General features: G+C 45.9%; 1 protein-coding gene across 2 annotated transcripts in view; it reads right to left on the bottom strand.

The window, feature by feature from the left end:
- Window positions 1-21313: 21313 nt before the first annotated feature.
- LOC147012896 (cysteinyl leukotriene receptor 1-like) overlaps window positions 21314-27500 on the bottom strand; it is a 26484-nt gene continuing 20297 nt past the window's right edge. For both annotated transcript variants that reach the window (XM_085854212.1, XM_085854211.1), the window contains exon 2: window positions 21314-22388. Coding sequence is in view for 1 of the 2 variants with exons in the window: in XM_085854211.1 (XP_085710337.1) it covers window positions 22331-22388 (58 nt within the window). In the remaining variant the exon portion in view is untranslated. The remainder of the gene's footprint in view (window positions 22389-27500) is intronic.

Here is a 27500-nt window from a genome sequence, read left to right as displayed (position 1 = left end):
ACGTGGAAATATACACACTCATCAAGTAAATAAAAGTGATAAACACAAAGATTTACCTTGAAAAAGCATTCTTTGAAAGAGGATTTAAAGTGGGTAATTAACGAAATTCAATTCAAAAATGAATCAAGCCACAGAACACAAAATGTCAATGCATACTCTATGCCTTCACAGCAAGAACAAATATGGCGAACGCCTGATCGGATGGACCTTATTGTTTTTTTTACCTCCACCACCGAAGGTGAAGGAGGTGATGTTTTCACCCCTTTCTGTCTGTTTGTCTGGGTGCAGGATATCTCAAAAAGTTGTGGACGGATCCGGATGAAATTTTGAGGACAGGTAAATTGTGTGACACAGACGAACTGATTAGATTTTGGTGAAGATCCAGATCCGGATCCGACCACGAGAATTTTAAAAGTGATTCTTCACCATTGATAGTTCGGGCAAAACGAATATATAGCACAATATCTCAAAGCTTGCAGACAGATTCGGGCGAAACTTGGTGGACATGTTGGGTGTGTGACAAGGAAGAAATGATTCAATTTTGGTGAAGATCTGAATCTGGATCTTGATCTGATATTTGTTTAAGTGATTCTTCACAATTGAGAGATTGGGCCAAAAATGATACATAGCATGATGTTACAGAAATGTATTGATTGCGCCCGATATGTTCTCATGGATCAAGCATTACGTGGTGGAGGGATGCGCTCTACCGAGTGCCCTTCCAATTTGATATGTTTCGATGTCGAAGTGAGAGGGGTGGATTACAAAAAGTGATCACACAAAAAGGTTAAACAAAGCGATGTCCTGTAAAACATGAAATTGCACATTTTTAGTGGATGAGCAACCTCCTGAGGCACCCACCACACTGCACTACATGACCCAACAAAGGTGGAAACGTATGATGTGAGATTGAAATCTATGTGCGATTGAAAGCACGGTTACTTTTTCCTGAAAAAAATAACCAAGCAGCTTGGAGAGCACTCGCCAACTGGCTTAAGCACTCAAGCAAGCACTCCAACAAAACGGATGAAAAGAAAGGGCGCCCTTGGCGTGCAATTGACAATCACCAAACCGTCATATTCAACATACACCTCCCACGGAGACACCCAGAATATAAAATATGACCGAATTGGACAAAAGAACAGTTTTCTCGGAGTCGCGACCAATTGTAAGTTCGATTCTGGAGCTTAAATTTTGTAATTCTTCTTCGTTTAAGTAGGTGAATAAATATGGAAAATAGTTCACGAAACCACAATTATTTGAATGCACACTGACTCCAATCCACAAGCCTTGCCTCAATAAATTCATCGAGATAGAGTGAACCTACGAAGGGGAAACCCATGAACGGCAAGGCCTTCCTTCCTTGGTTCCTGTACTACAATTTTATTACAACTACTGCGTGGCCGTACGAGCAAAAAAAAAAAAATATATATATATATTGTTGCAGATTCGCGCCCGCCGGCATGCGGACGGCCACGTAACTCGAATCGCGGCACGTCGCCCACCGGACGGACAATCCAGTCGTGACCCTCTCGGACTAACGCCGGGAACCAGTCACGGGTGGACCTTTCGGTCTCACCGCGATCGAGCCAATCGGCCCCCGCGTGGGATAGGGTTGCTCGCCAAATTCGACCTACCTAAGTACCCACACGGAGGGTAGACCGGGCGATCGCACCTCGCCGCAGGTCGACTTCGGACACGGGCCACTTAAGCGACCCGTTCCGTACTATCGGGATAACCGAGCGGCGTTATTCGTCGACCTCGACGGTTCGATTAATTATCGGGCGTCTTAACCCATGACCAACCCTTTACGTGAAGCAAGATGAGGACTCAATGAAAGAAATGACGAAGCGAAGCGGGAAAACAGTTCAATAATAAGCACATTTATTTCGCGATGAACGGAAAGCACACATATACAATTCCACCAAAAGCACATGGAAAAGAAGAAGACAAAAAGCAAATGCGACAATGCAGATCTAATTCCGACTACCGGGCACTCGGCAACACTTATACAATTTTACTTCACAGACGGCGCCGACAACACACATTCCCATAGCAAAAGAAAAGAGAACCACCCTCCAGGATGAGGGGGTAGGCGGGCCTGGGGCCGAGACAACTGACGTGTCGGGCGTGTCGTGTCGGGCCTACCCGTCTGATGATGAGACGCGGAGCGGCGGTGGTGCCTCAACTCCGCGGGCCTCGCGGACAGTGTCTGGTAGGGGGTGGGAAGGGGGCCCCCTTTTGTCGCACTATCTCAGCGCGGGGGGAAACAGGAGGGGGTTGCTGATGCTCGGGGAAAGGAGGATTTCACAAAATCGCGGGTCCCGCGACGAGCGTCTCCACCACGACCTCGGTCGCGCCGCCGGCCTTTCTCTCCGCAGTTCCCCGAATCCGACGCGAGCACCCCCTCGTCCGCCTTCGCCGCCTCTCCACAGCTCCGTCCTCTTCACTCCGACTCCGCGAACTCCCAACTGCACTGAACTGCCCACTGCGAACTGCTTCTCCGCTTCCAACTCAACTCTTCCTCCTGCGAACTGAACTGCCTCGACTGACGAACGCGGCCCCTTATATCCCCCGTGGCCTCGCTCCTTCATCTTTGACCCTCTGCCTCCGACCTTTCACCTCTCTTGCTGGCTCCCCATTGGCCCGAGGAAAAGTGGGCGTGAATGCTTTTTGATCCATGAATTTGCATATAGCGACCGCCCTCCAACGCCCTGGAGGCGGGGCCAAATCGCCCCTCGCTCACCGATTGGACGGAACAAAAGTGGGCGTGAGTCGTTTTTGATCCGTTTTTCTGCGGAAAATCTGTGATGCTTTTGAACACGCTCCTCGGTGCGCGCTCTACACGAGTCCAGCATCGGTGCCCACGAGTGGCGCGAGATGACGGTGATGCGATGGTGGCGAGTTGTGACGGTAAAGGTCGTGGCGGTTGTGGTGAAGCGGCGTTGTGGTTGGTGGTTGTTGTTGTGATGGCTGTTGAGACGTGGTTGGTGGTGGTAATAATGGCGGTTGGTCCAAAATAAAGATAGTAAAAGAAAAACGGCTATTCTGAAGAGTCGCAGCCCTCATGAATGACATTTATTCCCTCTAGACAACGGGTTTGGGCCTAACTACACATATACTTACCGAGATATCTCACCTAAGGGACCTGAATGGTGGTTTGCGAATTTGGTCAATCACAACAAGATATATGTATATTTCAAACCGTGTGCCAGAAATAACAACCACAAATAGGCGATCAGCCGTAAGCTGTATCGTGCAATTTCGTTGTGGTGGTGGTGATCGTATGGCAGCTTAGCTGCCGGGGTAGCTCTCATTTCTTGAAGCACGACTGTGTCGCTGATGCAGTGCCCCTATACCAGTACACACACTGTAACTGATACTCATTTCGCCCAGCTCAGAAGGATGACAGGCTGAGTCAAACACCCGGTGCATTAATTCAGCGGCCGACGGGGCTTGAACTCAGGACCTTAGGATCTCAAGCCACCACCCTAAGCACTACTCAGGACCCTAGGATCCCAAGCCGCCACCCTAACCACTACTCAAGACCCTAGGATCCTAAGCCACCACTTTAACCACTACTCAGGACCCTAGGATCCCAAGCCACCACCCTAACCACTACTCAGGACCCTCGGATCCCAAGTCGCCTCCCGAACCACTGAGCCAACACCAGGCTACACACTCAGCCTGTCATCCTTCCGAGGTCAGCGAAATGAGTACCAGTTCCAGTGTGTGTACTGGTAGAGGGGCACTGCATCAGTGACACATTCGTGCTTCAAGAAATGAGAGCTACCCCGGCAGCTAAGCTGCCATACGATCACCACCACCACAACGAAATTGTGAATAAAAAATGGGCTGTTTTCATTGCCTTTCTTATACATTGATTTTATTGCGTTGTTTCCATAATCTACGATATAAATGGCAGTCCTGTCCGTGTCTGTCTATCTGTCTGTCTGCTTTTTGTGACGAATAAGCTCCGAGACCAGTGAACCGATCTTGATGAAACTTTACACACATATAGACCTAACATTCAGCTCTAGGATGCGCAAAGTGGCTCTCCATAAAAATGAAAAAAAATATATAAAAAAAAAAAGTATATATATATATATATATATATATATATATATATATATATGATAAATAAAATTTCCATGAGAAAAAAAATGGCTTTCGAATAGTGCGCCGGCGTATTAATCGTAACAAAAGGCTTCATGGTTAAAAACGCTCGGGTTTTTTGAAATACAAAATGTTCGTATTCGTTGACTTTTTAAACATACACGTTCTCCTCCTGTTATTTGAATTCTCGAACTGCACGCGCACGGCAACAGCTAACTGCTGATCGATCTGCTCATGAAAGAGCCAGACAAGCCATAAAGGGGGTTAGGGAGACAATTGATAAAGGGAAGATTAATGATGTGCGTGAGTGAGGGCCAGCGGGCCTGTGTGTATGGAGTGAGTGAGGGCCAGCGGGCCTGTGTGTATGGAGTGAGTGAGGGCCAGCAGGCCTGTGTGTATGGAGTGAGTGAGGGCCAGCGGGCCTGTGTGTATGGAGCGAATGTGGTATGCATGGTGCGATGAGTGATTGGGGGGAGGAGTGATTCCCATCCAAGTGACCCCGGGGTCAGAGTAATGTGAGTAAGTGGGTTAGTCAAATTGGAGGTCGCTTGTTAGTCAAACAAAAATGGAGGTCGCTTTGCTGTTGGTGCGAATGTGGGCTCGAAACCCGTTTGGAGGGGTGCAGGAGTCCTGTTGACGGGCTGGGAGCGTGGCTGCGAACGGTGAGTATCGCTTAGTGGGCACAAAATAGGGCAAATTTCCCGGGTATTCCCGGGTACTTCAGCTAGTTGTAAATATAGTCTGAGTTGGTTAAAAAGATATACCAATATGTCTATTTGTATAAACTATATTGAAGAAGGATTTCATAAAAATATGGCAAAAACTATAACTGTATGAGAAATACTGATTTCAATGAATAACAATATTAAAATAATATCATCTACAATATAAATGACAGTCCTTTTGTCTGTTTGTCTGTCTGTCTGTTTGTTTGTAACCAATAAGCTCCTAGACCAGTGAACCGATCTTGATGAAACTTTACACACATATAGACCTAACATTCAGCTCCAGGATGCGCGAAGTGGCTTTCCATAAAAATGAAAAAATATGTTTAAAAAATCCCATTAAAAAAATGGCTTTTGAATAGTGCGCCGTATTAATCGTAACAAAAGGCTTCATGGTTAAAAACGCTAGAGTTTTTTGAAATACAAAATGTTCGAATTCGTTGACTTTTTAAACATACACATTCTCCTCCTGTTATTTGAATTCTCAAACTGCACGCGCAAGGCAACAGCTAACTGCTGATCGATCTGCTCATGAACGAGCCAGGCGAGAGAGAAAGAGAAAGAGAAAGAGAAAGAGAAAGAGAAAGAGAAAGAGAAAGAGAAAGAGAAAGAGAAAGAGAAAGAGAAAGAGAAAGAGAAAGAGAAAGAGAAAGAGAAAGAGAAAGAGAAAGAGAAAGAGAAAGAGAAAGAGAGAGAGAGAGAGAGAGAGAGAGAGAGAGAGAGAGAGAGAGAGAGAGAGAGAGAGAGAGAGAGAGAGAGAGAGAGAGAGAGAGAGAGAGAGAGAGAGAGAGAGAGAGAGAGGTCTTACTGCTGATACAATATCTGCTCATGAACGAGCCAGGCAAGCAGAGTCGGCTGCAGAGAAAGAGAGAGTCGCCTAATTGCAAATAGAGCGTCACACCGACGGGCGAGAGAAGCACAAAACTCACGTTCCAGCTTTCGAGGTCCGGGTTTTGGCAGGACATCAAGGACAGTTGCCACTGCTGCTAGAAACATTGAGTGGCTCGATGCCACCTTCAACTATGACCTCTGAGGATTACGGCAGCATAAAGCCTTCCTTCCATAAATCTGAGGAATAAAAGAAGCCTTCCTAATTTTCTCCATACAACTAATGCTTCAGTCTAAAGGCCCGGTCACACCTTGACGTTTTAGCCAATGTATGCCGCTTTTTGAATTTTTTTTTCTAAAACGCTGGCACACGTTGAATACGTTATGGGTAAGTTTTGATAACATTGAGAGCACGCTGAAAAACACTGCCATACGTCGTTGTACGCTGGCTTTAAACGTTGTACTTTTCGGTTGTCCTCAAATTTTTTCATGCTTGTAATTTCACGACGTATGCCGGCGTATGACTCGCATGTTCCGCTACGCTGGCCACAAGTTGTATGCACGGTCTGCGATCGTTGACAGACGTCAACACATGCTACTTGTAAGTTACTCATAAGTTGAGACACGCCGAGGTAATGTTTAGCGTACCCGAAACTTATTTCTAACCAATGATTAACGTGTTGTTGGCACGTTACGCGATCGTTGCCACACGTCGACAGACGTTACTTTTAAGTTACTCATAGGCTGAAAGACGTCGGTATAATGGATCGTCCTTGCGTCAGCGTCCACGGCCACGGCCAGGACACTTATTTGCAGCATTCTTCAAACTTTTCTTCGGCATGATGAGGATGTTCACACTTCGATGTCGAGCTTGGCTATGATTCCAATTGTCCATCGGCAGCGTCTATTTGAAATAGTCGAGTTTGAGCGTTTTAACATGTTCAGAAGAAACGCTTCAAATTTCCAAACCCCAGCGTCAAAAAAAAAAAAAAAAAAACCAAGGCGAGTGACAGCAATTTAAATCGTTCATTGTAAACAATGAAAATAGCTGAGTGGTACCGTTTAAAAGTCGTTGAGTGTAAAAAAAATCCAATTGTTGAGCGCAAGCGTCTACTTTCAATAGTGGAGATGCAGCCATTTAAATCGTTGAGTTTATCATTTAAATCGATAAATCGTTAAACGCAAGGACGATCCATCATAACCCACACCCTCCCCCTCACACTCACCTACTACTGCCAACATGAACAAACTACTACTAATACTAATACTAATACTAATACTAATACTGATACTAATACTGATACTGATACTGTTACTGCTGACATGGACATCGACTCAAAAAGGAACTCGAAAACACTGTTGGGTTCCCCTTTTAAGAACACCATTTTTATATACCAATTCCCATAACCGCTGGGAACACGTCTTGATATGGCAGTTGTAAGCTAGAAACACATTCATTTATTTTTTTTTGTCGACCGGAAGACGTCATTGGAATACGTCTACATACGTCGATGTGTGTTGGGACTACGTAAACAATTGGTTCAAAGCACGTCAAACACAAGTTAGAAATAAGTTTCGCGTAAAAAAGATATTACCGCGACGTGTTTCGACTTATGAGTAGCTTATAAGTAGCGTTTGTGGACGTGTGTAAGCATCCACATATCGTGTGTAAAACTTATCCCCATCGCATGCGGAACGTGTGTCGTACGCCGAGTACGTCGTAAAATTTTGAACATGTTTAAAATTTCTTGACGTACTCTACTTACTACGACGTATGATAGCGTACTTTAGCATTGTACTCACGTATACCAAACTTACTCATACAGTATTTGACGTGCCCCAACGTTTTAGACACATTTTTCTTAGGTTGGCATACGCTGGCAAGATCGCCAAGGTGTGACCGCGATGTTGTCACTTCCATTTCTACGGCAGTTATGATTCGAATCGTTGTGCGTCAGCCTTTTAATAGGCTACGTCACGACATCGTCGGCGATGCGTGCAACGCGCTATGCCTAAGTTAGACTATCGTTGGGCATCGGTTGTGTAGGCCGACAACAGGTTCAGCATTCGTTGGTATAAGTTATCTATAACACAACGAAACGTTCTGTGTCCGTTACCAATGCGTTATACATTAGACCAAGTCGCTATGAATACGTCCGAATCTTAAAAAAAAAACATCAAAAGTTCAACGTTAGCCAGCGTTTCACATACATTTTAATACGTTGCCATCGCTGGCTGAAACGTCAAGTTGTGACCGGGCCTTAACTAGCGTGAGGAAAATAGGGCAAATTTCCCGGGTATTACTGGGTACTTCAGCTACTTCATTATAAAATCAAAATTCATTGCAAACTCTTGAAAGGCTGTCACGTGGTCAATGGTTTTCCCCTAATTAGTTTTCAACATCAATTAAATTACTATTTTTTGTAAATAAACCTATATAAATAAATGTTTTGAGGGGGGTAATCTGAAATCGTAGGGGGTAGGATGAAATCTATTTCAAGCTACCCCCGGGGGTAACTTGAAATCGATATCAGATTACTGGGAGGTAACTTGAAAAGGGGGGGGGGGTAGCTTGAAGTCTTTACACCGACACTCCGGGTACAATCGGCCCATGCTTGAAGTTGGTCCTCCCGCGCCGGCACTCTCGGCTGAACGTCGTTCGTGACCGTCGAAGACGAGCAATTTAGGTCAGGTATGGGAGCATGTACCAGAACAGCGCGTCGCTGCGACCACTTTCCGCCGGTACTCCAGGGGACTCTGTCTGGCCATCCCCCAGGCAGATGCCAGGCCCATCCCCATCTCCTTGAGATGATGGTCAACCTGTTGCAACCATGAGGAACGTGGTCGGCCCACTGGCCTCCTCCACTCATGAGACTCCCTCGCTGAGAGAATCTGGTGAGCAGGATCAGCGTCAGGAAAACGAGCCACATGTCAATACAACCACAACTGACGCTCACGGACTATGCAGGTAACAAATCTCATCCGAGTCTCTCTCAGTAACCGCTCGTTGGACACAAAATCCGACCAGCGATAGCCAAGGATTCTCCGAAGAGACCTGGTACCAAAGGAATTAAGTCTCCCTCTCAGATTCTTGGTCAGAGTCCAAGTCTCGCACCCATAGAGCAAGACTGGAAGTACCAAGGACCTGAAGACTCGGACTTTCGTCCTCCCGCACAGGTACCGGCAGCGCCACACCCCATGATCCAGTGAATCCATGACTCCCCAGGCCCGACCCAGATGTCTATTGACCTCTGACTCGCAGCCAGCAGAGACATGAATATCACTGCCAAGGTAAGTGAATCTCTCCACGACCTCAACATCCTCACCACAAACAGACACAGACAGGACAGCAGCATCCAAGATGTCACCGAAAGCCTGGATCTTAGTTTTGACCCAAGAAACCCGTAATCCCAACGGCTCCGACTCCTCATTCAGCACCTCGAGGGTCCCCAAGAGGATGTCTAAAATCTCCGCAAAGATGACTGAATCATCTGCAAAATCAAGGTCTGAGATCTTGACATTCCCAAACGATGCACCGCAACTTGATCTCTTCGACATCCTCCCTAAAATCCAGTCCATACAAGTGCTGAAAAGTGTGGGGGCAAGTACACATCCCTGACGAACTCCAATAACAACTGGAAATAAGTCTGAGGTAGTACCACCACACTTCACAGCACTCTCAGTACCAGAGTAGATTTCAGACATCAGATCAATCAGTTTTGGTGGCACCCCAAGAAGACCAAGAATCCTCCAGAGGACATCCCGATTCACTGAATCGAACGCTTTACAGAGATCAACATAGGCTGCAAGCAGCCGCTGCCGAAACTCTTGTCTGCGTTCGGTGAGGACACGAAGCGCAAGGATACGGTCAATCGTTGACCTCTTTGGTGTAAAGCCTGACTGCTCTGGACGCTGGTGCTCAAGCAGATGATGGCGAACCCTATCAAGAATTATCCGAGCAAAGACCTTGCCCGCCACTGAGAGCAGCGTCACCCCTCGGTAGTTGTTGCAGTCTTGGCGATCACCCTTCCCTTTCCAGAGAGGGACAACAAGGCCCCTCTTCCAGTCAGTTGGGATGATGCCTGTGTTCCAGGCAGAGCACAAAACTGCATGCAACGACACGAGTGCAGCATTTCCACCAGCCTTGAGAAGTTCGGCATGGATGCCACAGATCCCTGGAGCTTTGCCCCGTTTCAACTGGTTCACCGCAGCCCGTGTTTCCACAAGCGAAGGTGGACCACAGTTGATTCGAGGGTCAGCAACAGGGATTGTAACACCCTTGACGTCCAACTCGACAGCTGGGGGATCAGCCTGGTACAACCGCTCAAAGTAACCGGCCCAGCGGGCCTTCACTTCAGACTCCTCTGTCAAGAGCCTACCACTCTCTGCTCGAACTGCAGTGCTCCGAGGGATGGGCTTGGATGAACGTAATGCGCGAATTCCCCTGTAAGCGGGACGAGAATCACCTGTCCAAAGGTGATGCTCTACCCCCTCACAGATTCCTCGCAGATAGGCCTCCTTGTCCACCCTCAGTGCACGTACAGTTTTACGCCTCAGCTTCCTGAAGAGCTCAGCTCTGCCATTCAGCCTGGCCCTGCGACTCTGGTCAATGGTATCCAGTGTCCCTTGAGAGACAAAATTCTTCTTTGCCCTGCGGTGAGCTCCAAGGCATCCACCGGCAAAATCAAGGACGGTGGTCTTGAAGGTGCTCCACAACTTCAGGACCCCCCAAAGCACCCAGACCCCCCAAGTGTCCACTCAGCCTGTTCGCAAACTCCTCAGCTACTCTCTCATCCCTGAGCTTGGCAACATCCAGCCTAGGTTGGGATGGTACCATTCTCCAGGATTTAAGGTGCAGCTTTAGAGTTGCTACAAGCCTGTGGTCAGTATTGAGGAACTGAGCACTCCGGTAGACCCTGCAGTTCTGGATCATCCTCCAACGACCGTCAATGAGGACATGGTCAATCTCCTTTGCCACACCGCCAGCGTTGGAATACCAAGTCCAGCGATGAGCTTGTGGGCACTGAAACCATGAACCAGCCACCCTAATTCCATGACTTCTTGCAAAGTCAAGGAACTTAGTGCTATTCTGGTTCATAGTTCCTGACCCATGGGGACCAACACACACCTCATAACCATCCCTATCAGTTCCAGTCGATGCATTGAAATCCCCCAAGACTAGAAGTGTATCTCGTCTGGGGCACTGATCAACCACAGACTCGAGTGTGGCGTAGAATGCATCCTTCACGGTGAGATCACTCGCCTCAGTCGGAGCATAAACAGAGACCAGGGAAATGACACCTAAGGAGTGACGAATCCTTCATGTCATAATATGCTCATTGAACGGTGTTACCTCAATTATCATTGGGGTCAGCTTGTTGGACACAGCTACACCAACTCCTTGGGTATGGTCACCATCAGAGCGACCAGACCAATAGTAGGTGTAACCACCCACAATTATCTCGCCGCAATCCGGTCTCCGAACCTCAGAGAGAGCTGCAATCCCGATGTCCAAACGCTTGAGCTCAGATGATAACATAGACAGGTGATCATCCTCTCTTAGGGATAGGACATTCCAGGCATCCACCCGAAGGGACCACCTCAGGTTAACCCAAGGAGACCGCCGTCTGGTGGACGACACCTCAGCACCACTTCGACACACTCTCCCGCAATCTGACCCAGGGATGTTACCCCGTGGTTTCCCTCCTATCATCAAAGATTGGGGGTCCCGAAGGCTTTGCCCCAATCCCGTCATCCGGTGAGCTGCCCTGCGAAGGGAAGCTGCACAGGAGGTACTCCCACGGAGTGGGTTTTCAGATTTTTTTGCGTTTTTGCGTTTTGCGGAATGAAGGGTTTTACGGTGGCCGGAGTGCAAATCCTGCCACCAACCTCCTAATAAGAAGTGACTCAACTGCAGGAGGACGTCCGCAGACACAGTTGGGCACTAGATATGGATGGCCGTTGGCTCACAATGAGCTCCTCCGCCCTTTGACAGGTTTTGTTTTTAATCCTGCTGGGTGTCCATATCCAAACACCCTCCTCACCAGAAAACCTGGTGGGGGAGACGGTTTAGTCGCCGCCAACCCGACCATGGAACAGGTTAGTACGGGTTTACATGGTACCTGTAGCAGGTCACAGATCGAACCTGACCTGACAGTAGCCATTTGTTGACACTTTATCTCCATTTATCCCATCTTACAGACGTAAAACGTTTGACTTCTGCATTCGCTACATTGTCCTGGTGAATAATACACGGGGGAGCATCTATTGGCTGTCGAGGTGTCACGTGATCCGTGTTTAGATAATTCAAATGAGAGAGCGTGGCGAATGCATCGATTTTCAAGATGAAAATACACAATAACTGCAGCTATTTGAGTGGAGAACTTTTGGATACGTATGCATTTTTATATACACTATCATATTATCAAGGTTTTGTCTACCCCCCCCCCCCCCGATGAGTGGAACGAAACTTGATTTTCAGGCACTTTCTGAGCCATGGCTGATTGCTTAAAAGGCCGTTCCTTCGCTCTCGCATGCCTGTACGTGCTTGGCCGTACGTGCGTGTCCGCACGTGGAAAAATACGAAACATTTCAAACCGCGTGCCAGAAACAACAACCACACAGGCTTCACTTCCTTCACTCTCGCGTGCCCGTACGTGCGTGGCCGTACGTGCAAAAAAAATAAAATTTATATATACTGTATACTTTAAAACCGCTTGCCAGAAACAACCACACAGGCTGTTCCTTCGCTCTCGTGTGCCCGCACGTGCGTGCCCGTCCGTGTGTGGCCATACGTGTGTGGCCGTACGTGCAAAAAAAAACTTTCAAACAACCACACAGTCCGTTCCTTCACTCTCGTAAACCACGACTGGATTGGGGCATTGTGTTTATCTATAAATGCGCATAAGAAATCGAGAAATTATTAGAATACAGTCAGTCATCACTATCCAGAAGTGGTGCGTGCCCGTACGGAATGTTCACATCATTCTACGAATTATAATTATCGCTTTCATTGAAGTAACAACTGCTGTGACACTTACACATACAGAGTTAATTAAAGTCCAAATTAAAATCAAGTTTACCTCCCTGTCTTTGCTTGCCATGACATTCGCTGCCATTGACCAATGCCATTCCTATGCCACGGTGAGGTGACAGGGTAGGATTTGTCGGAGACCTGAAAGTACAGTGTCATTAGGTATTCCATGTTCGAATTGTTTTAGTTTGAAAATAGTTAAAAAAAAAAGTTTACAAAGCATACAACCAAATTGAGATGTATTTCGTTGGCAAGCATGTTGAGTAGAGCTGAATTCCTTAACACTTACAAACCGTTTTGACAATTGGAAACAAAAAAAGTTGTGCACTTTTTTTTGATAAATTATTTTCGGAACAATTTTTCTTCAATAAATAAATAATAATAAAAATTGTCTCCATGTACACACCTTTATCTCGTTACCACCTCTCAATAAACAACATTGCTGAGGAAACGGCGCTTCTTCTTTGTTTCCTCGTCCAGGGCAAGAATGCAGAGGCTGCTGGATCTGCCAACATTTTTTATTAATTAACAGTTTTAATGGCCAATTATTCAATTAGCGCCAACGTATTTTGCCTTTTCGCAAGGAAAAACACAAAGAGAAGAGAAACCCGTAATGGCGAACACGGCTGAGGTTCTCTTCCCCATTGGCCATGCCTCCGCAGCAACGTGTCCTGTCATTGGTTGGTCAATAAATGGCCGCAGCAACGTGTCCTGTCATTGGTTCGTAAATAAATGGCCATAACGTGGGAATCACTTGTCCGATTAATATCAAACCTTGAAAAGGCACATACTGAGGTCCTCAGCAACATACCTGGCAAGTTTCAATTAGATCGGACCAGTGGTTGTCGAGAAACAGCGGTCACAGACACACACACACACACACACACACACACACACACACACACACACACACACACACACACACACACACACACACACACACACACACACACACACACACACACACACACTGCTGGAATTATAGATAGATAATGAATTTAAAGATCGCTCAGAAAAATCTGTAAGTTTATCGCGACTGAAGCTGTCTTATACACCAAGCACCCTTATACAATGTAATAAGACGACGTTGAGTCGCAATTTAGGAGATGAAGGCTATATTGTTCGGTATATATGCCATGGCGGCGTCTTTGTCACGCCGATACACATGCTATGCCCTCTAATGCTATATATCAATACATAGCATGGTTCTTGGAAGTATTATGAAGGAGATTTGTTTTCTCCAGTCCTCACGTATATGATGAAATTTAAATAAGGATTTTAAGAGGTTTGAAGGCGTATAAATAATTACATCTGGGGTTTACCACCATTTTCCCCAGTGTCTTTTCCATCACCCTATCTAACATGTTACATGAGTTATTCATGCCTGTTGTTTATGTCCTTGATAACGTTCTTAAAAACAGTAAGTTTCCTGTTTGGAATGATTTTCAATTTTGTTTGCTTACCAGACAGACAGACAGACAGAGTAAAAGTATCATCTCATGCCTCTCTGCGCATGTTTGGTCGGGACAAATTCTGAGCCAAGGTACGTGAAAACGACAGACTTGTATTCCTATTCATAATATAACACTCAATATAAATAAGCTGTTCCTCGATCATAAACTCATGATAAGTCAGACAGATGGACGGACATGAACCAATTGCCTAATCCCGCTTTTTGCTTTGCATGCACGGGGTCATAAACTTGTAAAGCGCTCGCCAAGTGGCTTAAGCACTCAAGCAAGCACTCTATTGAAACAGTTGAGGAGTGGCTGGCTTGGCAAGGGATAGCAAGCTTAATGGTCATGGAACACACCCCTGGAGGTCCATTGGCAACTTAATTAGGGATCTGTGAAGCAAGTTCAACATTCTTTATTTTTTTCCATGCAAAGTCGAGGCCCATGGAAGAGCTTTAACAGAATGGAGTAAAAGGTGGAAAAACACATCATGGAAATGAAAGAGCAAGGGGGAAAATAAAGATCGGTGGAGGGAGAAGAAGCAAAACAGAGTAACCTGCAATACAAGGAATGGGCTTGAGGGTGAAGGGGAGAAATAATGGTTTTACAAGATCATGAATATGGATTTAGGATGCCCTGAAGTGGTGGTGAACAGCCATGATCTTAAAGGCTGAGTGTGAAAATTGAGATTGAACTGACCGAGTAAGTTGTTTCCGTGGGTGAGAGAGAAGAGAAACAAATTTGTGAAGGTGAGCAGTGAGTCTATAATTTGGGAGTTTCATCAGAAGTGGGTTAGTGGCACACCACATGCACCATGAAGAAACCTGAGAGGAACAGAACATGAAAAGAGCAGATGGTGCAAGACCAGAAAGGTGGTGTTCAAAGACAGAGAGGCCACCAACCTGTCTGCAATGTGGGAGTAACAGTCACACACATTCAGCCTCACCAGGGGAGATTCCCATTATTCTGAGAGCCTTGGTTTCCACGACATCAGTCAGTTCAGGGTTTGATGCAGGAGCTCCTGCCCAAAGGAGAGAGTAGTACTCCATTCAGCTGTGGAGATGAAGGCCTTGTCGGTGGATAGAGGTAAAGTGTGCCAAGGAAGGACTTTGTACAATGGAGGATGCTCAGTCAGCTGTTGGCTTTGAGGCTAACTTGCTTATGTGATTTGCCATAGTGAGGTCCTGGTTGACGGTGAGGACAAACGTTTGAGCGACTGAACTTCTTCAAGAGGTTTGTTAAGGAAGTAGATGGGAGGGTTCTCCATTGGCAGAAATACGGGTCAAAAAGTTCACAGATTCAGTCAGACCCATGGAGTTGCATAAGTCCTTTGCTGAAGTGCCATGGCTTGTTGCCGATGTGCCAATGGGCAGGCAATTGGCATGATAACAGTTGAAATGACCACATATGAAGAAGGAGGATTTGAGATAGTTGGTTATAAGTTGCTCCATGTTGGGAGGCAGATGGAGAGCGAGAGAGCGAGAGAGCGAGAGAGCGAGAGATGTAGATCGAGTCATCACTGTTAGGAAGATGTCAACGCACAGACAAACAAGAGGTGGGATTGAAGGGGAAGTCACAGCCAAAGGTACTCCTGGAGGTTGGGAGGTATAAAAGCAGTACCCAGACAGAGATAAGTGGAGTTCTTGATGTAAAGTCATCAGCGAAGCAGGTGCGGGCATCAGGGAAGCAGAGAGGGGTGGGGTGCCGGGTAGGCATTGGGGGATGGGGGGATATGGGATGGAGGGACACAGAATGTGGGGACACAAAGCAGGGGTGGTGATGAGGGGACCTGTGGCAGGGTGGAGAGTCTCAATGGTGAAGGAAATTATGTGGAGGAAGATACTGATGTGATGGCGCTTACCACCATAATTCCACACTCATTACAAAACAGGTTTCATTTGAGAAGTTAGTCTGAAAAAAGGGGTTAATTGCGGATGCAGGCCTGTCAAACAAGTGGCCAACAGAGAACCAAAACAAACCATCAGAGCATGAGGTAAGAGGCCATTTTGTTGTTTGATTGTCGTTTTTTATGGAAGATACAAGGAAAGAGAGTGAGGGTGGGAATTGGGATGGTGAGAGACAATGGGAGGAAATGATGAAAGGGCATGCGAGTTGAGGGAAAATCGGTAGGCCTAACCAGCTGAGGAAGACACACAAGACCAACCTAACCAAATAATTAGCCAAGACACACAGCAATGAGCACTGCACAAGATGAACAATTGACATAAACAAGAGTAGACAACAATCGACGGAAACAGAGAGAAATTCAGAACAGTTTACCTAACTTTGGAAGCAGGTCACTTGAACAAGGGAAGAAAAGCCACTGCCAGAAACCGGAAGAACAAAAAAAGGTGAGAAATCTCCCCCCCCCCCCCGAGGTTTGTCAATGCTCTAACCTCTAAATACTGAGCGTCAACGAAGCTGGGAATAGCACGTACCATTTTTTACTGTCTTTGGAATGACTCCGTCAGGTTGGGATTAAACCACTGACCTCTGAGACACAGAGCAGAGACTCCACAATTACACTGAGTCTAACCACAACGTCATTCACAATATTAACAAGGATTTCAGGTTAAAGCATTAAATCTAATGCTGCAAACAAATACTGGACATGACTTTCGACATGATGAATGAATGCAAAATGAGGCCTTTCATGCAGGTGCTGTGCGTGTGCTTACACTGACTCAGTTCAGCTCACCGAACACTTTTTAACCTGCCATTGCAAGCACGAAATCGTCTTTTATACATCATTTTCAGCATTTAAATGAAGAGTGGCAATTTCAAAATGGTTAACGATCAGTGTTGTGTTCCTGAATGCAAACCGGACACACAGAAATAGACGAAATCCGAGAAATATCTGTGGATCAGAGATGTCAGGTTCATACCATTTCCTGTTCGTACATTGTAACATTGGCCATGTATCTCTCTCACTCACACACGCACGCACGCACGCACGCAAGCACGCACGCACGCACGCACGCACGCACGCACGCACGCACGCACGCACACACACACACACACACACACACACACACACACACACACACACACATACACATACACATACACATACACACACACACTTTTAGGAATAGATGCAAAAACTTAGGAATAGTCAAATTTATCTTGCGGTCCAAGAACGAAACAAACAATATATATTTACAACAGTACTCTCAACTCATTTAAAGCCTCCCCCACCCCCCAACATGCTTAATATTAAATATCATTTTAAACTTACCCTGTACAATGTACAGGCACAAGCCCCTGATGTGCCTTTCCTGTCGGTGTTCAGAAGAACCCAATCCAGATACACAGTTCTTTCACTGGTAGCGATCCAACATGGGGTTGTCACACACACGTCCCTCCACTCCACTCCACCGACCCACATGGTCTGTAGTTTGCAGTACGAGCAGCTTCCCATTCGTTGAGCTGAGAAAGTTCTCCAAGTCTTTTGTTGTGCAGAGGCACAGACCTTTCTCTCAGGTGCTTTTCAAAGTATCTTTCAGAATCTTGGTGAACCATTCCAAGTAACAGTCCTTATCCCAGGCACATAATATATTCTATTTTTCCCGAACTATTCAATATCCTGGGGTTGCTGTGCATGCGTGCCAAGCATTTTGGGGCGGAATACGTCATTTTGAAAGTGCTGCATTGGTCAACCATCCGATGCGAGAGGACCGTACTAAAAGGTTTTAGGAAGATGATCCAAACATTCCAAGACACCAAAGTTTTTATTAATCAATATCTTATTAAATATATGATCCAATTAGTAAGATGTAAATGTATTATTTATTTATATATTGACACGGCTTCTACATTTTGATCTGTCTTGGACTATTGTGAACACATCATTCGCATAACCTTTTGAACGCCCCTTATATATCTAGAGACCATTTTCACAGCACCTGATTTACAACTGTACACAGAGGAAGGTACAAAGTATAAAAAGATTGAAAAAAAGACTCAGTCTAAGGTCAGTGCAGACTGTTGTATTGATGTGTCCACACCTCACCGGGATATCTATCGCTGTACTTGTATTGGTACGCGCACTGCACCACGGAGCAGGAACCGTGTGTACCTGTCTAAGGTAGGCACACCATGTTACCCCACATTGTGAAACGTTACATTTAATCAATTTCAGTGAAATAATTTGCTGTTTTGGAAGTGAAATGTTAATCTGTTGTGGTATATTTTACATTTCAATTCACAAAGCTCGGCTTCATCGACGGAATCAGGTGGAAACTTTGATGGCTATACAGGTGAGCATTGCTCTCTTTTGAACAATATGTTATGAAGAAATTTCCAGCAATTTTCATCTACTGTAAGTGGTCATATTTTAATAATGTATGCACAAGTGGGAGGAGAGAGAGCAGCATTAGGTTGGTGAGAGCATAATGAAAGCAAAGGGTTACAAGAGCTGGGGTTATGAACATTTGAAAAATGTTTGTTCAGATCACAGCTCCATTGTGAATCTGTGATGGAGGTTCCATAAATACAAGATGGAATTCTACAGCCACTGCTCACCTCCATTCATTCGTTTCTCTCTTTTTTTTTTAATTCTCTTCAATATCATTCTTCCCTCCAGGGCTTCAAGACAGCTGTTCACCACCATCACAGATTATCCCCCATCCAAAACCATGATATTTTCTACCACCATTAACCTTCCCCAAGCCCACCTCCTTCCAAGTTTCTAGCTTTGTTCACCCACCCACCTCTTCCATGGCCTCCCCTTGATCACATATATAAGGCAAAGATGTATGAGAATGAAGAAGTTGAAGAAGATTGATGCGACGTATCAAAGCAGGTGTCAAAAGCAGGTTAAAAAAAAACAAATCAAAAGGTGATCAGTGAGACCTTCCCTTCAGATTAAGGACATCACCAACCCAAAAGATCTTCTTGAGGTTTGATCGCGGTGTCCTGAGATATTTCCAATTACTGTACCTTGCATTTCTTTCATGATTTTATCCTTCACCGAAAGGTGTAATACCATTTCCACGCTTTGGAAAACCCCGCCGAGTCGATGTCACATCGCATCAGGCTGTGATTAGGACAAACGGCTGTACAACCAGATGTTAGGTACAGATCCAATTAAAATGGCAGATACTGCACGTTGTGTTTTACCACGCCTGGGGTGTCTGGAATGTCATGAAGACAATTACATTTGATTAATTGCCTCGACTCATGAGATCTGCCTATCATCAGGCAGGATGGTGTCTGACTCCTTCACCCTCACCCACTTCCCTTTCCCTTTCATTTTACTCTGGCTCACTATTTTAGAAGCAATAAAATGTGAAAGTGTAATTAACCAAAACAGTGACTGATATGTTTGCTTAGCTTTAATGAGGAAAACGACTGGCAAGTGAAAATATTTTACAAACTTTTATAATTACAATCACATTCCATTCACCGAGATGTTTGGTCGAGCCTCACTGGCAAGTTGTAGTGCCTCACGTCATCACGACACCCACAATCAATCCCCAAACTAATCAAGCCTTGCGGACTTAATTAGAAAATGAATCGAGGAAAGCAAATAAGTTGGCAGAACTCTGGGGAGTAATCCTGGTAATGTGGGGTTTGGAACAAAATGTCACAGCCTTAGGTTGATGTGGATACCCCATGAAAATCAGGAATACCCTGTGCAGAATTATGCGGGGACTGGCAGGATGGCCGAAACTCGAGTCTCGAGGCATGCGCCCTTGCCTTGGAGCCATCAAGCCTGGGTTCGAATCCCGAACTGACTATAAATCGTCGGATTGGTACTTCATCGGCACGATGGTGTTGCATCACAAAGTGTTCTATCCCTTGGATGGATCTTAAGTTGGATGTTGTAGTGCCATCTGCCAGTGGTTGTAAATGGATGTTGGAGATCTCACGGTGTCTTTCATACAGAGTAGTTGAGGTATCGTGGGCACCATGAACAAATTCCAAATTCCTGAAGAAGTCACCTTTTCCTGAACGTCAGGCCTGGCGAACTGGTTCGTGAAAGACTTGGGACAACATCGATCTCCGACTGACCCCACAGAAGCTGTGAACAATTGCGCCCTCAGAGAAGTTATCGTCGTTGAAGTGTGAAGATTTTCAGGATCTTTTTTTTTTCTTTTCTCCTCCTTTATGCATTGTACAACAGATGAAGGCTTTGGTGAAGGCTTTGGATTCCATTTGGGATTTGGATTCTAACCTTCAGGACTATTGAATGTGCAATGACTCATTGGTTTGATGACATTGAGATTCATCGTTTACAATTCCCGAAAATAAATCTCCTGATTTCTCTTCAAGCTAAACATTTGAACATGAAGGAAAGAACACATAAAACAAGCCAACATTTTTACAACTGTTTTCAAATTGAGAAACCAACCAAAAACCTTGTGAAAAACAAGGAGGAAAAGACACAACATGTCATCGCCCACGTGGTTTGAGTAATATTGCTGTACAGAGTTAAAGGGGGTAGCCCACATTTACAAGATTTATGTGCATGTGCAACTGACTTGAGTAGTCATGTGACATGGAAGAACATGCGTGACATGTGACATTTGCCAAGTTTGAACAAAATCGGACCATGCATGTTGAATAAATGGTTGGGGACACGTTTAAGAAACAAAATGGCCGCCAGTCTTCCGAGATATGGTTGCGGACAGATGGAAGCACAGACGGACGGATAAACGGATGGACAAGACCCCGGTTCGATAAGCTCCCGTTTCGGACTAGGTCCAAGGGGGTTAATTACCTTTAACGATTTGATTGCACATCTTTTCGAGATGCCCAGTGGTCAGGTAAAATCTCTTTGAGGGTGATATGACCAAATGACTTGAACTGATCAGATGACCTAAAGACAGTTCGTTCCAGGAGCAGAAGCGAGCACAAGGCAAAAGTCCACACCTACAGTTTGCAGCCCCTTTAATCTGTTCTGCCCTCTTCCTTAGCCCCACCACGCTCAGCCGTCATTGGTCTGGGGCCCATTTCATGGGCCGGGCAACCCACACTGACTTCTCACCAACTTTGAAGGTGCAGTTTTGGTAATCGTGGTGGCCGCTCCTGCCTTTACTCCTACCATGGCCTGTCCGATCATTTAAAAGCACGTTTAGGACAGATAAGTGATAACAAAGGGCTAAAACATGAAAAATGTGTCAAGGGAAAGTGGATTTAGACACACATGTGGGGAAGGTTGACATGAGTGGTTTATTCCAGATGCATAATGACACATAATCACATATCATAATTAAATTCCATCCATCCATTGGGACCATACTCTGTACAGAGCATTGGTTCTGCAGAAGCAGTCTCATTGGCTATTGAGCATAATCATGGACAGGCCACCACTCTAACACAGGGTACTCGGATGGCGCAATCATCCCAGCAAGCTGGTTGGTACTCATTTTGCTGACCTCAGAAGGATGACAGGCTGAGTCAACCCCACCTCATATTAATTCAATGGGGCAGGATTTGAACTCAGGACCCTGGGATCCCAAGCCCAATCTGCATAACCATTAAGCCAACACCAGGCATACAATGAAATGACCTTACATTTATGCCAATACATGCATTAAGGAAAATAACTATCGCTAAACTACACAAACTACCCTCTCGAAGGCATTCCCACAACAATATGTTCTCATAGCAGGTAATCAATGGATGTATCACATTCCCATGGTACATAATTAACAGATGAACTCACATTTCAATAGTACATAATTTATAGACGAACTCACATTTCAACAGTATGTAATTAATAGATATACTCACGTTCCAATCCAATGTAATGAAGAAAAACGTATTCACATATCATTAGTACGTAATTAATAGACATGCTCACATTTTGTGCAGACAAGGACAAACAGACCCAAATGCATTGCCATTACGCTCCTTCAGCGAGGATAATTTTACGTTTCCCTGAACCTTTAAGTTTAAAATAAATAATTTGGATTCAAGTACGAGATACTCAAACAAGGAACATTAAACAGAATGAATAATCTTGCGTATAAAACAAAAATATATTGGAAATGGAATACTTATTATTGCTTCATATAACCACTTTTGTTCCAGATAAGCCTTTAAGCACTCACACCTGGTAAAGCAGTGTGACTCGAGTCCATATTTCAGTCCAAATTATCTTTGAAATATTTCCTTTGAATTACTTTGCCCCAAAACTGGAAGTGGGGTTTCATAGACCAGGGTGGTTATGTATTCACGCCGTGCAGATCGAGTGAAGTGGTCTTGGAATTCTTTCGGTTAAACCTGAAAAATGAATGAGGAAGTGAATAATTTGTTATCAAATTGTCCAAAGAGATCATGAAATACACAGTAATATCTAAGGTAGTGGTGGGCAACCGCAGGTCATCCGGGATGCTTGTGGAATAGGTCATCTTAACCTCAGTGGAGTTGAATACCAAGTTCGTATCATATGGCCCCCCGAGACGCACATCACAAGAGTTATCGGTTTCTAAGATGCTCGTCGTTTTTACAATTTCCAAAAGATGAACAAAACGTATCACAATTCTCTTCTTCTTGAAAAGTGTGTGGGCTGAGGGGAAAGGTTTGAGTGTGTGGGGTACTGGTGAAGGTTTGAGTGTGTGGGGTACTGGTGAAGGTTTGAATGTGTGGGGTATGGGGGAAGGTTTGAATGTGTGGGGTATGGGGGAAGGTTTGAATGTGTGGGCTGAGGGGGAAGGTTTGAGTGTGTGGGGTACTGGTGAAGGTTTGAGTGTGTGGGGTACTGGTGAAGGTTTGAGTGTGTGGGGTATGGGGGAAGGTTTGAATGTTGGGGGTACTGGTGAAGGTTTGATTGTGTGGGGTACTGGTGAAGGTTTGAGTGTGTGGGGTACTGGTGAAGGTTTGAATGTGTGGGGTACTGGTGAAGGTTAGAGTGTGTGGGGTATGGGGGAAAGTTTGAATGTGTGGGGTATGGGGGAAGGTTTGAATGTGTGGGGTATGGGGGAAGGTTTCAATGTGTGGGGTATGGGGGAAGGTTTGAATGTGTGGGCTGAGGGGAAAGGTTTGAGTGTGTGGAGTACTGGTGAAGGTTTGAGTGTGTGGGGTATGGGGGAAGGTTTGAATGTGTGGGGTATGGGGGAAGGTTTGAATGTGTGGGCTGAGGGGGAAGGTTTGAATGTGTGGGGTACTGGTGAAGGTTTGAATGTGTGGGGTATGGGGGAAGGTTTGAATGTGTGGGGTATGGGGAAAGGTTTGAATGTGTGGGCTGAGGGGGAAGGTTTGAATGTGTGGGGTACTGGTGAAGGTTTGATTGTGTGGGGTACTGGTGAAGGTCTGAGTGTGTGGGGCATGGGGGAAGGTTTGAATGTGTGGGGTATGGGGGAAGGTTTGAATGTGTGGGCTGAGGGGAAAGGTTTGAGTGTGTGGGGTACTGGTGAAGGTTTGATTGGGTGGGGTCCTGGTGAAGGTTTGATTGTGTGGGGTACTGGTGAAGGTTTGAGTGTGGGGTACTGGTGAAGGTTTGATTGTGTGGGGTACTGGTGAAGGTTTGAGTGTGGGGTCCTGGTGAAGGTTTGATTGTGTGGGGTACTGGTGAAGGTTTGAATGTGTGGGCTGAGGGGGAAGGTTTGAATGTGTGGGGTACTGGTGAAGGTTTGATTGTGTGGGGTACTGGTGAAGGTTTGAGTGTGGGGTACTGGTGAAGGTTTGATTGTGTGGGGTACTGGTGAAGGTTTGAGTGTGGGGTCCTGGTGAAGGTTTGATTGTGTGGGGTACTGGTGAAGGTTTGAATGTGTGGGCTGAGGGGAAGGTTTGAATGTGTGGGGTACTGGTGAAGGTTTGATTGTGTGGGGTACTGGTAAAGGTCTGAGTGTGTGGGGCATGGGGGAAGGTTTGAATGTGTGGGGTATGGGGGAAGGTTTGAATGTGTGAGCTGAGGGGAAAGGTTTGAGTGTGTGGGGTACTGGTGAAGGTTTGATTGAGTGGGGTCCTGGTGAAGGTTTGATTGTGTGGGGTACTGGTGAAGGTTTGAGGGTGGGGTACTGGTGAAGGTTTGAGTGTGGAGGACTGGTGAAGGTTTGATTGTGTGGGCTACTGCTGAAGGTTTGATTGGGTGGGGTCCTGGTGAAGGTTTGATTGTGTGGGGTACTGGTGAAGGTTTGAGGGTGGGGTACTGGTGAAGGTTTGAGTGTGGAGGACTGGTGAAGGTTTGAGTGTGGGGTACTGGTGAAGGTTTGAGTGTGGGGTACTGGTGAAGGTTTGAGTGTGTGGGTTGTGGGGAGGGGGAAGCATTTAAGGGGTGCGATGAGAAGGAAATATTGAGAGCGTGGGATGAGGAGGGAGGCAGAAAGGGGGAACATGAAGCGTTGAGGGGGTGAGGGTGGATGATTCTTTTCCTGATTCCAAATTCCCAACTTTGACAGACAGGGATAAAGATAATGGTATGCGCTCATGAGTGCCCGTTCTAGTTACCTTCGCATTCTGCGAAAGGTTATGTTTTGGTCGGCGTGTATTTATTTATTCATTTATTTATTTATTTGTAATCTTGTGATTCGTATAACTCAAAAAGTATTAAACCAAATTGCATGAAATTTGTTGGGATGATTGGTAATTAGCCAGGAAGCATTCGATTAGATTTTGGAATCGTTCATGTCAAAGGTCAAGGTCACGAAAAGGTCAAAATCGTCTTTTTACGATAACACGGTTAATTTTTATTCAATTTGCATGCAACTAACGCCAAAATGTTCAGAATTCAATGCCTCATTTTGTGATATGCAATATGACACAATGACGCCCATACTCTTGTTACCGGTTTGGGGTCAAAGGTCAGGGGGGTCACGACCTTGAAAAATATGCGGTTTTTGTCATAACGCGGTCAATTCTTGTCCGCTTTACATGAACCCAGCACCAAAATGTTCAGAATTTAAGGCCCAATCTTGTGACACAATGACGTCATAACACATGTCACCGGTTGGGGTAAAATGTCGGGGGGGGGTCACGCCCTTGAAAAATTATGCGGTTTTCGGCATAACTCAGTCAATTCTTATTCGATTTGCATGAAACCAGCATCAAACGAGATTACCTTCTCTTGTTGAAACGTTGTATTCACCGAGATTGCGAGTGAAGACTCGCCAAAACGACGTGAGTTGATTGTTGTTTAGTCCGTAGCCCCCGAAAGTCGGGGGGGGGGTGTCATGACATTATAGATATGTGGTTTGTGTCATAAGACCATTAATATGAAACCAGTTCCCCACACTCATACCAAGAACAAAAAAAGTAGTGGCGGCGAAGGTATGCGCTCCATGAGTGCCCGTTCTAGTTTATGTTGATTCCGTTTGGAGAAAACAGGTGGTGGGAATGTAGAACCAGTAACAGAAGGAAATTCAATGGAAATTACAATCATTATAGAGCGAAATACTGGCAGACCCCGACATTCGCAGTCCTGCTATTCGTGACCCCGACATTCGCAGTCCTGCTATTCGTGACCCCGACATTCGCAGTCCTGCTATTCGTGGACTCCGACATTCACAGTCCTGCTATTCGTGGACCCCGATATTCGCAGTCCTGCTATTCGTGGACCCCGACATTCACAGTCCTGCTATTCGAGGACCCCGACATTCGCAGTCCTGCTATTTGTGGACCCCGACATTCGCAGTCCTGCTATTCGTGGACCCCGACATTCGCAGTCCTGCTATTCGTGGACCCCGACATTCGCAGTCCTGCTATTCGTGGACTCTGACATTCGCAGTCCTGCTATTCGTGGACCCTGATATTCGCAGTCCTGCAATTCGCGGACCCCGACATTGGCAGTCCTGCTATTCGTGGACTCTGACATTCGCAGTCCTGCTATTCGTGGACCCCGACATTCGCAGTCCTGCAATTCGCGGACCCCGACATTCGCAGTCCTGCTATTCATGGACCCCGACATTCACAGTCCTGGTATTTGTGGACCCCACCCATTCGCAGTCCTGCTATTTGTGGACCCCGACATTCACAGTCCTGCTATTCGTGGACCCTGACATTCGCAGTCCTGCTATTGGTGGACCCCGACATTCGCAGTCCTGCTATTCGTGGACCCCGACATTCGCAGTCCTGATATTTGTGGACCTCGACATTCGCAGTCCTGCTATTCATGGACACCGACATTTGCAGTCCTACTATTTGTGGACCCAGACATTCAGGGTCCTGCTATTCATGGACCCCGACATTCGCAGTCCTACTATTCGTGGACCCAGACATTCACAGTCCTGCTATTCGTGGACCCCGACATTCGCAGTCCTGATATTTCTGGACCCCGACATTCACAGTCCTGCTATTCGTGGACCCCGACATTCGCAGTCCTACTATTAGTGGACCCAGACATTCACAGTCCTGCTATTTATGGACCCCGACATTCGCAGTCCTGCTATTTGTGGACCCTGACATTTGCAGTCCCACTATTCGTGGACCCAGACATTCGCCGTCCTGCTATCCATGGACCCCAACATTTGCAGTCCTGATATTTCTGGACCCCGACATTCACAGTCCTGCTATTCGTGGACGCCGACATTCGCAGTCCTGCTATTCGTGGACCCCGACATTCACAGTCCTACTATTCGTGGACCCAGACATTCACAGTCCTGCTATTTATGGACCCCGACATTTGCAGTCCTGCTATTTGTGGACCCCGACATTTGCAGTCCCACTATTCGTGGACCCAGACATTCACAGTCCTGCTATTTATGGACCCCGACATTCGCAGTCCTGCTATTTATGGACCCCGACATTCGCAGTCCTGCTATTTGTGGACCCTGACATTTGCAGTCCCACTATTCGTGGACCCAGACATTCACAGTCCTGCTATACATGGACCCCAACATTCGCAGTTCTGCTATTTGTGACCCTGTGTATTCGCAGATCATAAAGTGTGAACTGCTTCGACATTTATGCTTTGTGCATTCGCATTTCTTTTTTTAACACTTCAGGATTCGTCTCCAAAACCCACCACCACTGATATTAATTCACCTGGGGATTCTTCAACAGTTTTCTGATCTCTCTTATGCACAGATTCATCCCATCTTGTATTCAATTACAGTATATCTTACCCTCCTTCTAGCTCGGGTTCTCTGAACACTGTTCTGAGGCTGTTGCTCTAAATTCTAAAACAACTTGCATTCTCCTCCTGGAAGGCAAATCTGACTGAAGGCAGCCTCAGATCATTCCACAAAACCCACAAGTGTGTGTCTACTCTCAGGAGAGCCAGAAAACAACTTCTGTGCAATCTCAAGAATGACCTTTCCAACTTGGCTCCCTCCTCTAAAACCTGGTGACACCTTGTCAAGTAAGTCTCTGGTGTATGCTCCCCTTCTATCCCTTCCCTCACTTCAAATGGCACCAGAACCAATTTCGCTTGTGAGAAGGCGAATTCCTCAATTCTTT

The sequence above is a fragment of the Eptatretus burgeri genome, chromosome 14 (genome assembly GCF_056783735.1).
Source record: "Eptatretus burgeri isolate ZD-2024b chromosome 14, Ebu_testis_v1, whole genome shotgun sequence".
NCBI lineage: Eukaryota > Metazoa > Chordata > Myxini > Myxiniformes > Myxinidae > Eptatretus > Eptatretus burgeri.
Note: the sequence above shows the minus strand (reverse complement) of the source record. Positions and strands in the feature narration are given on the sequence as shown.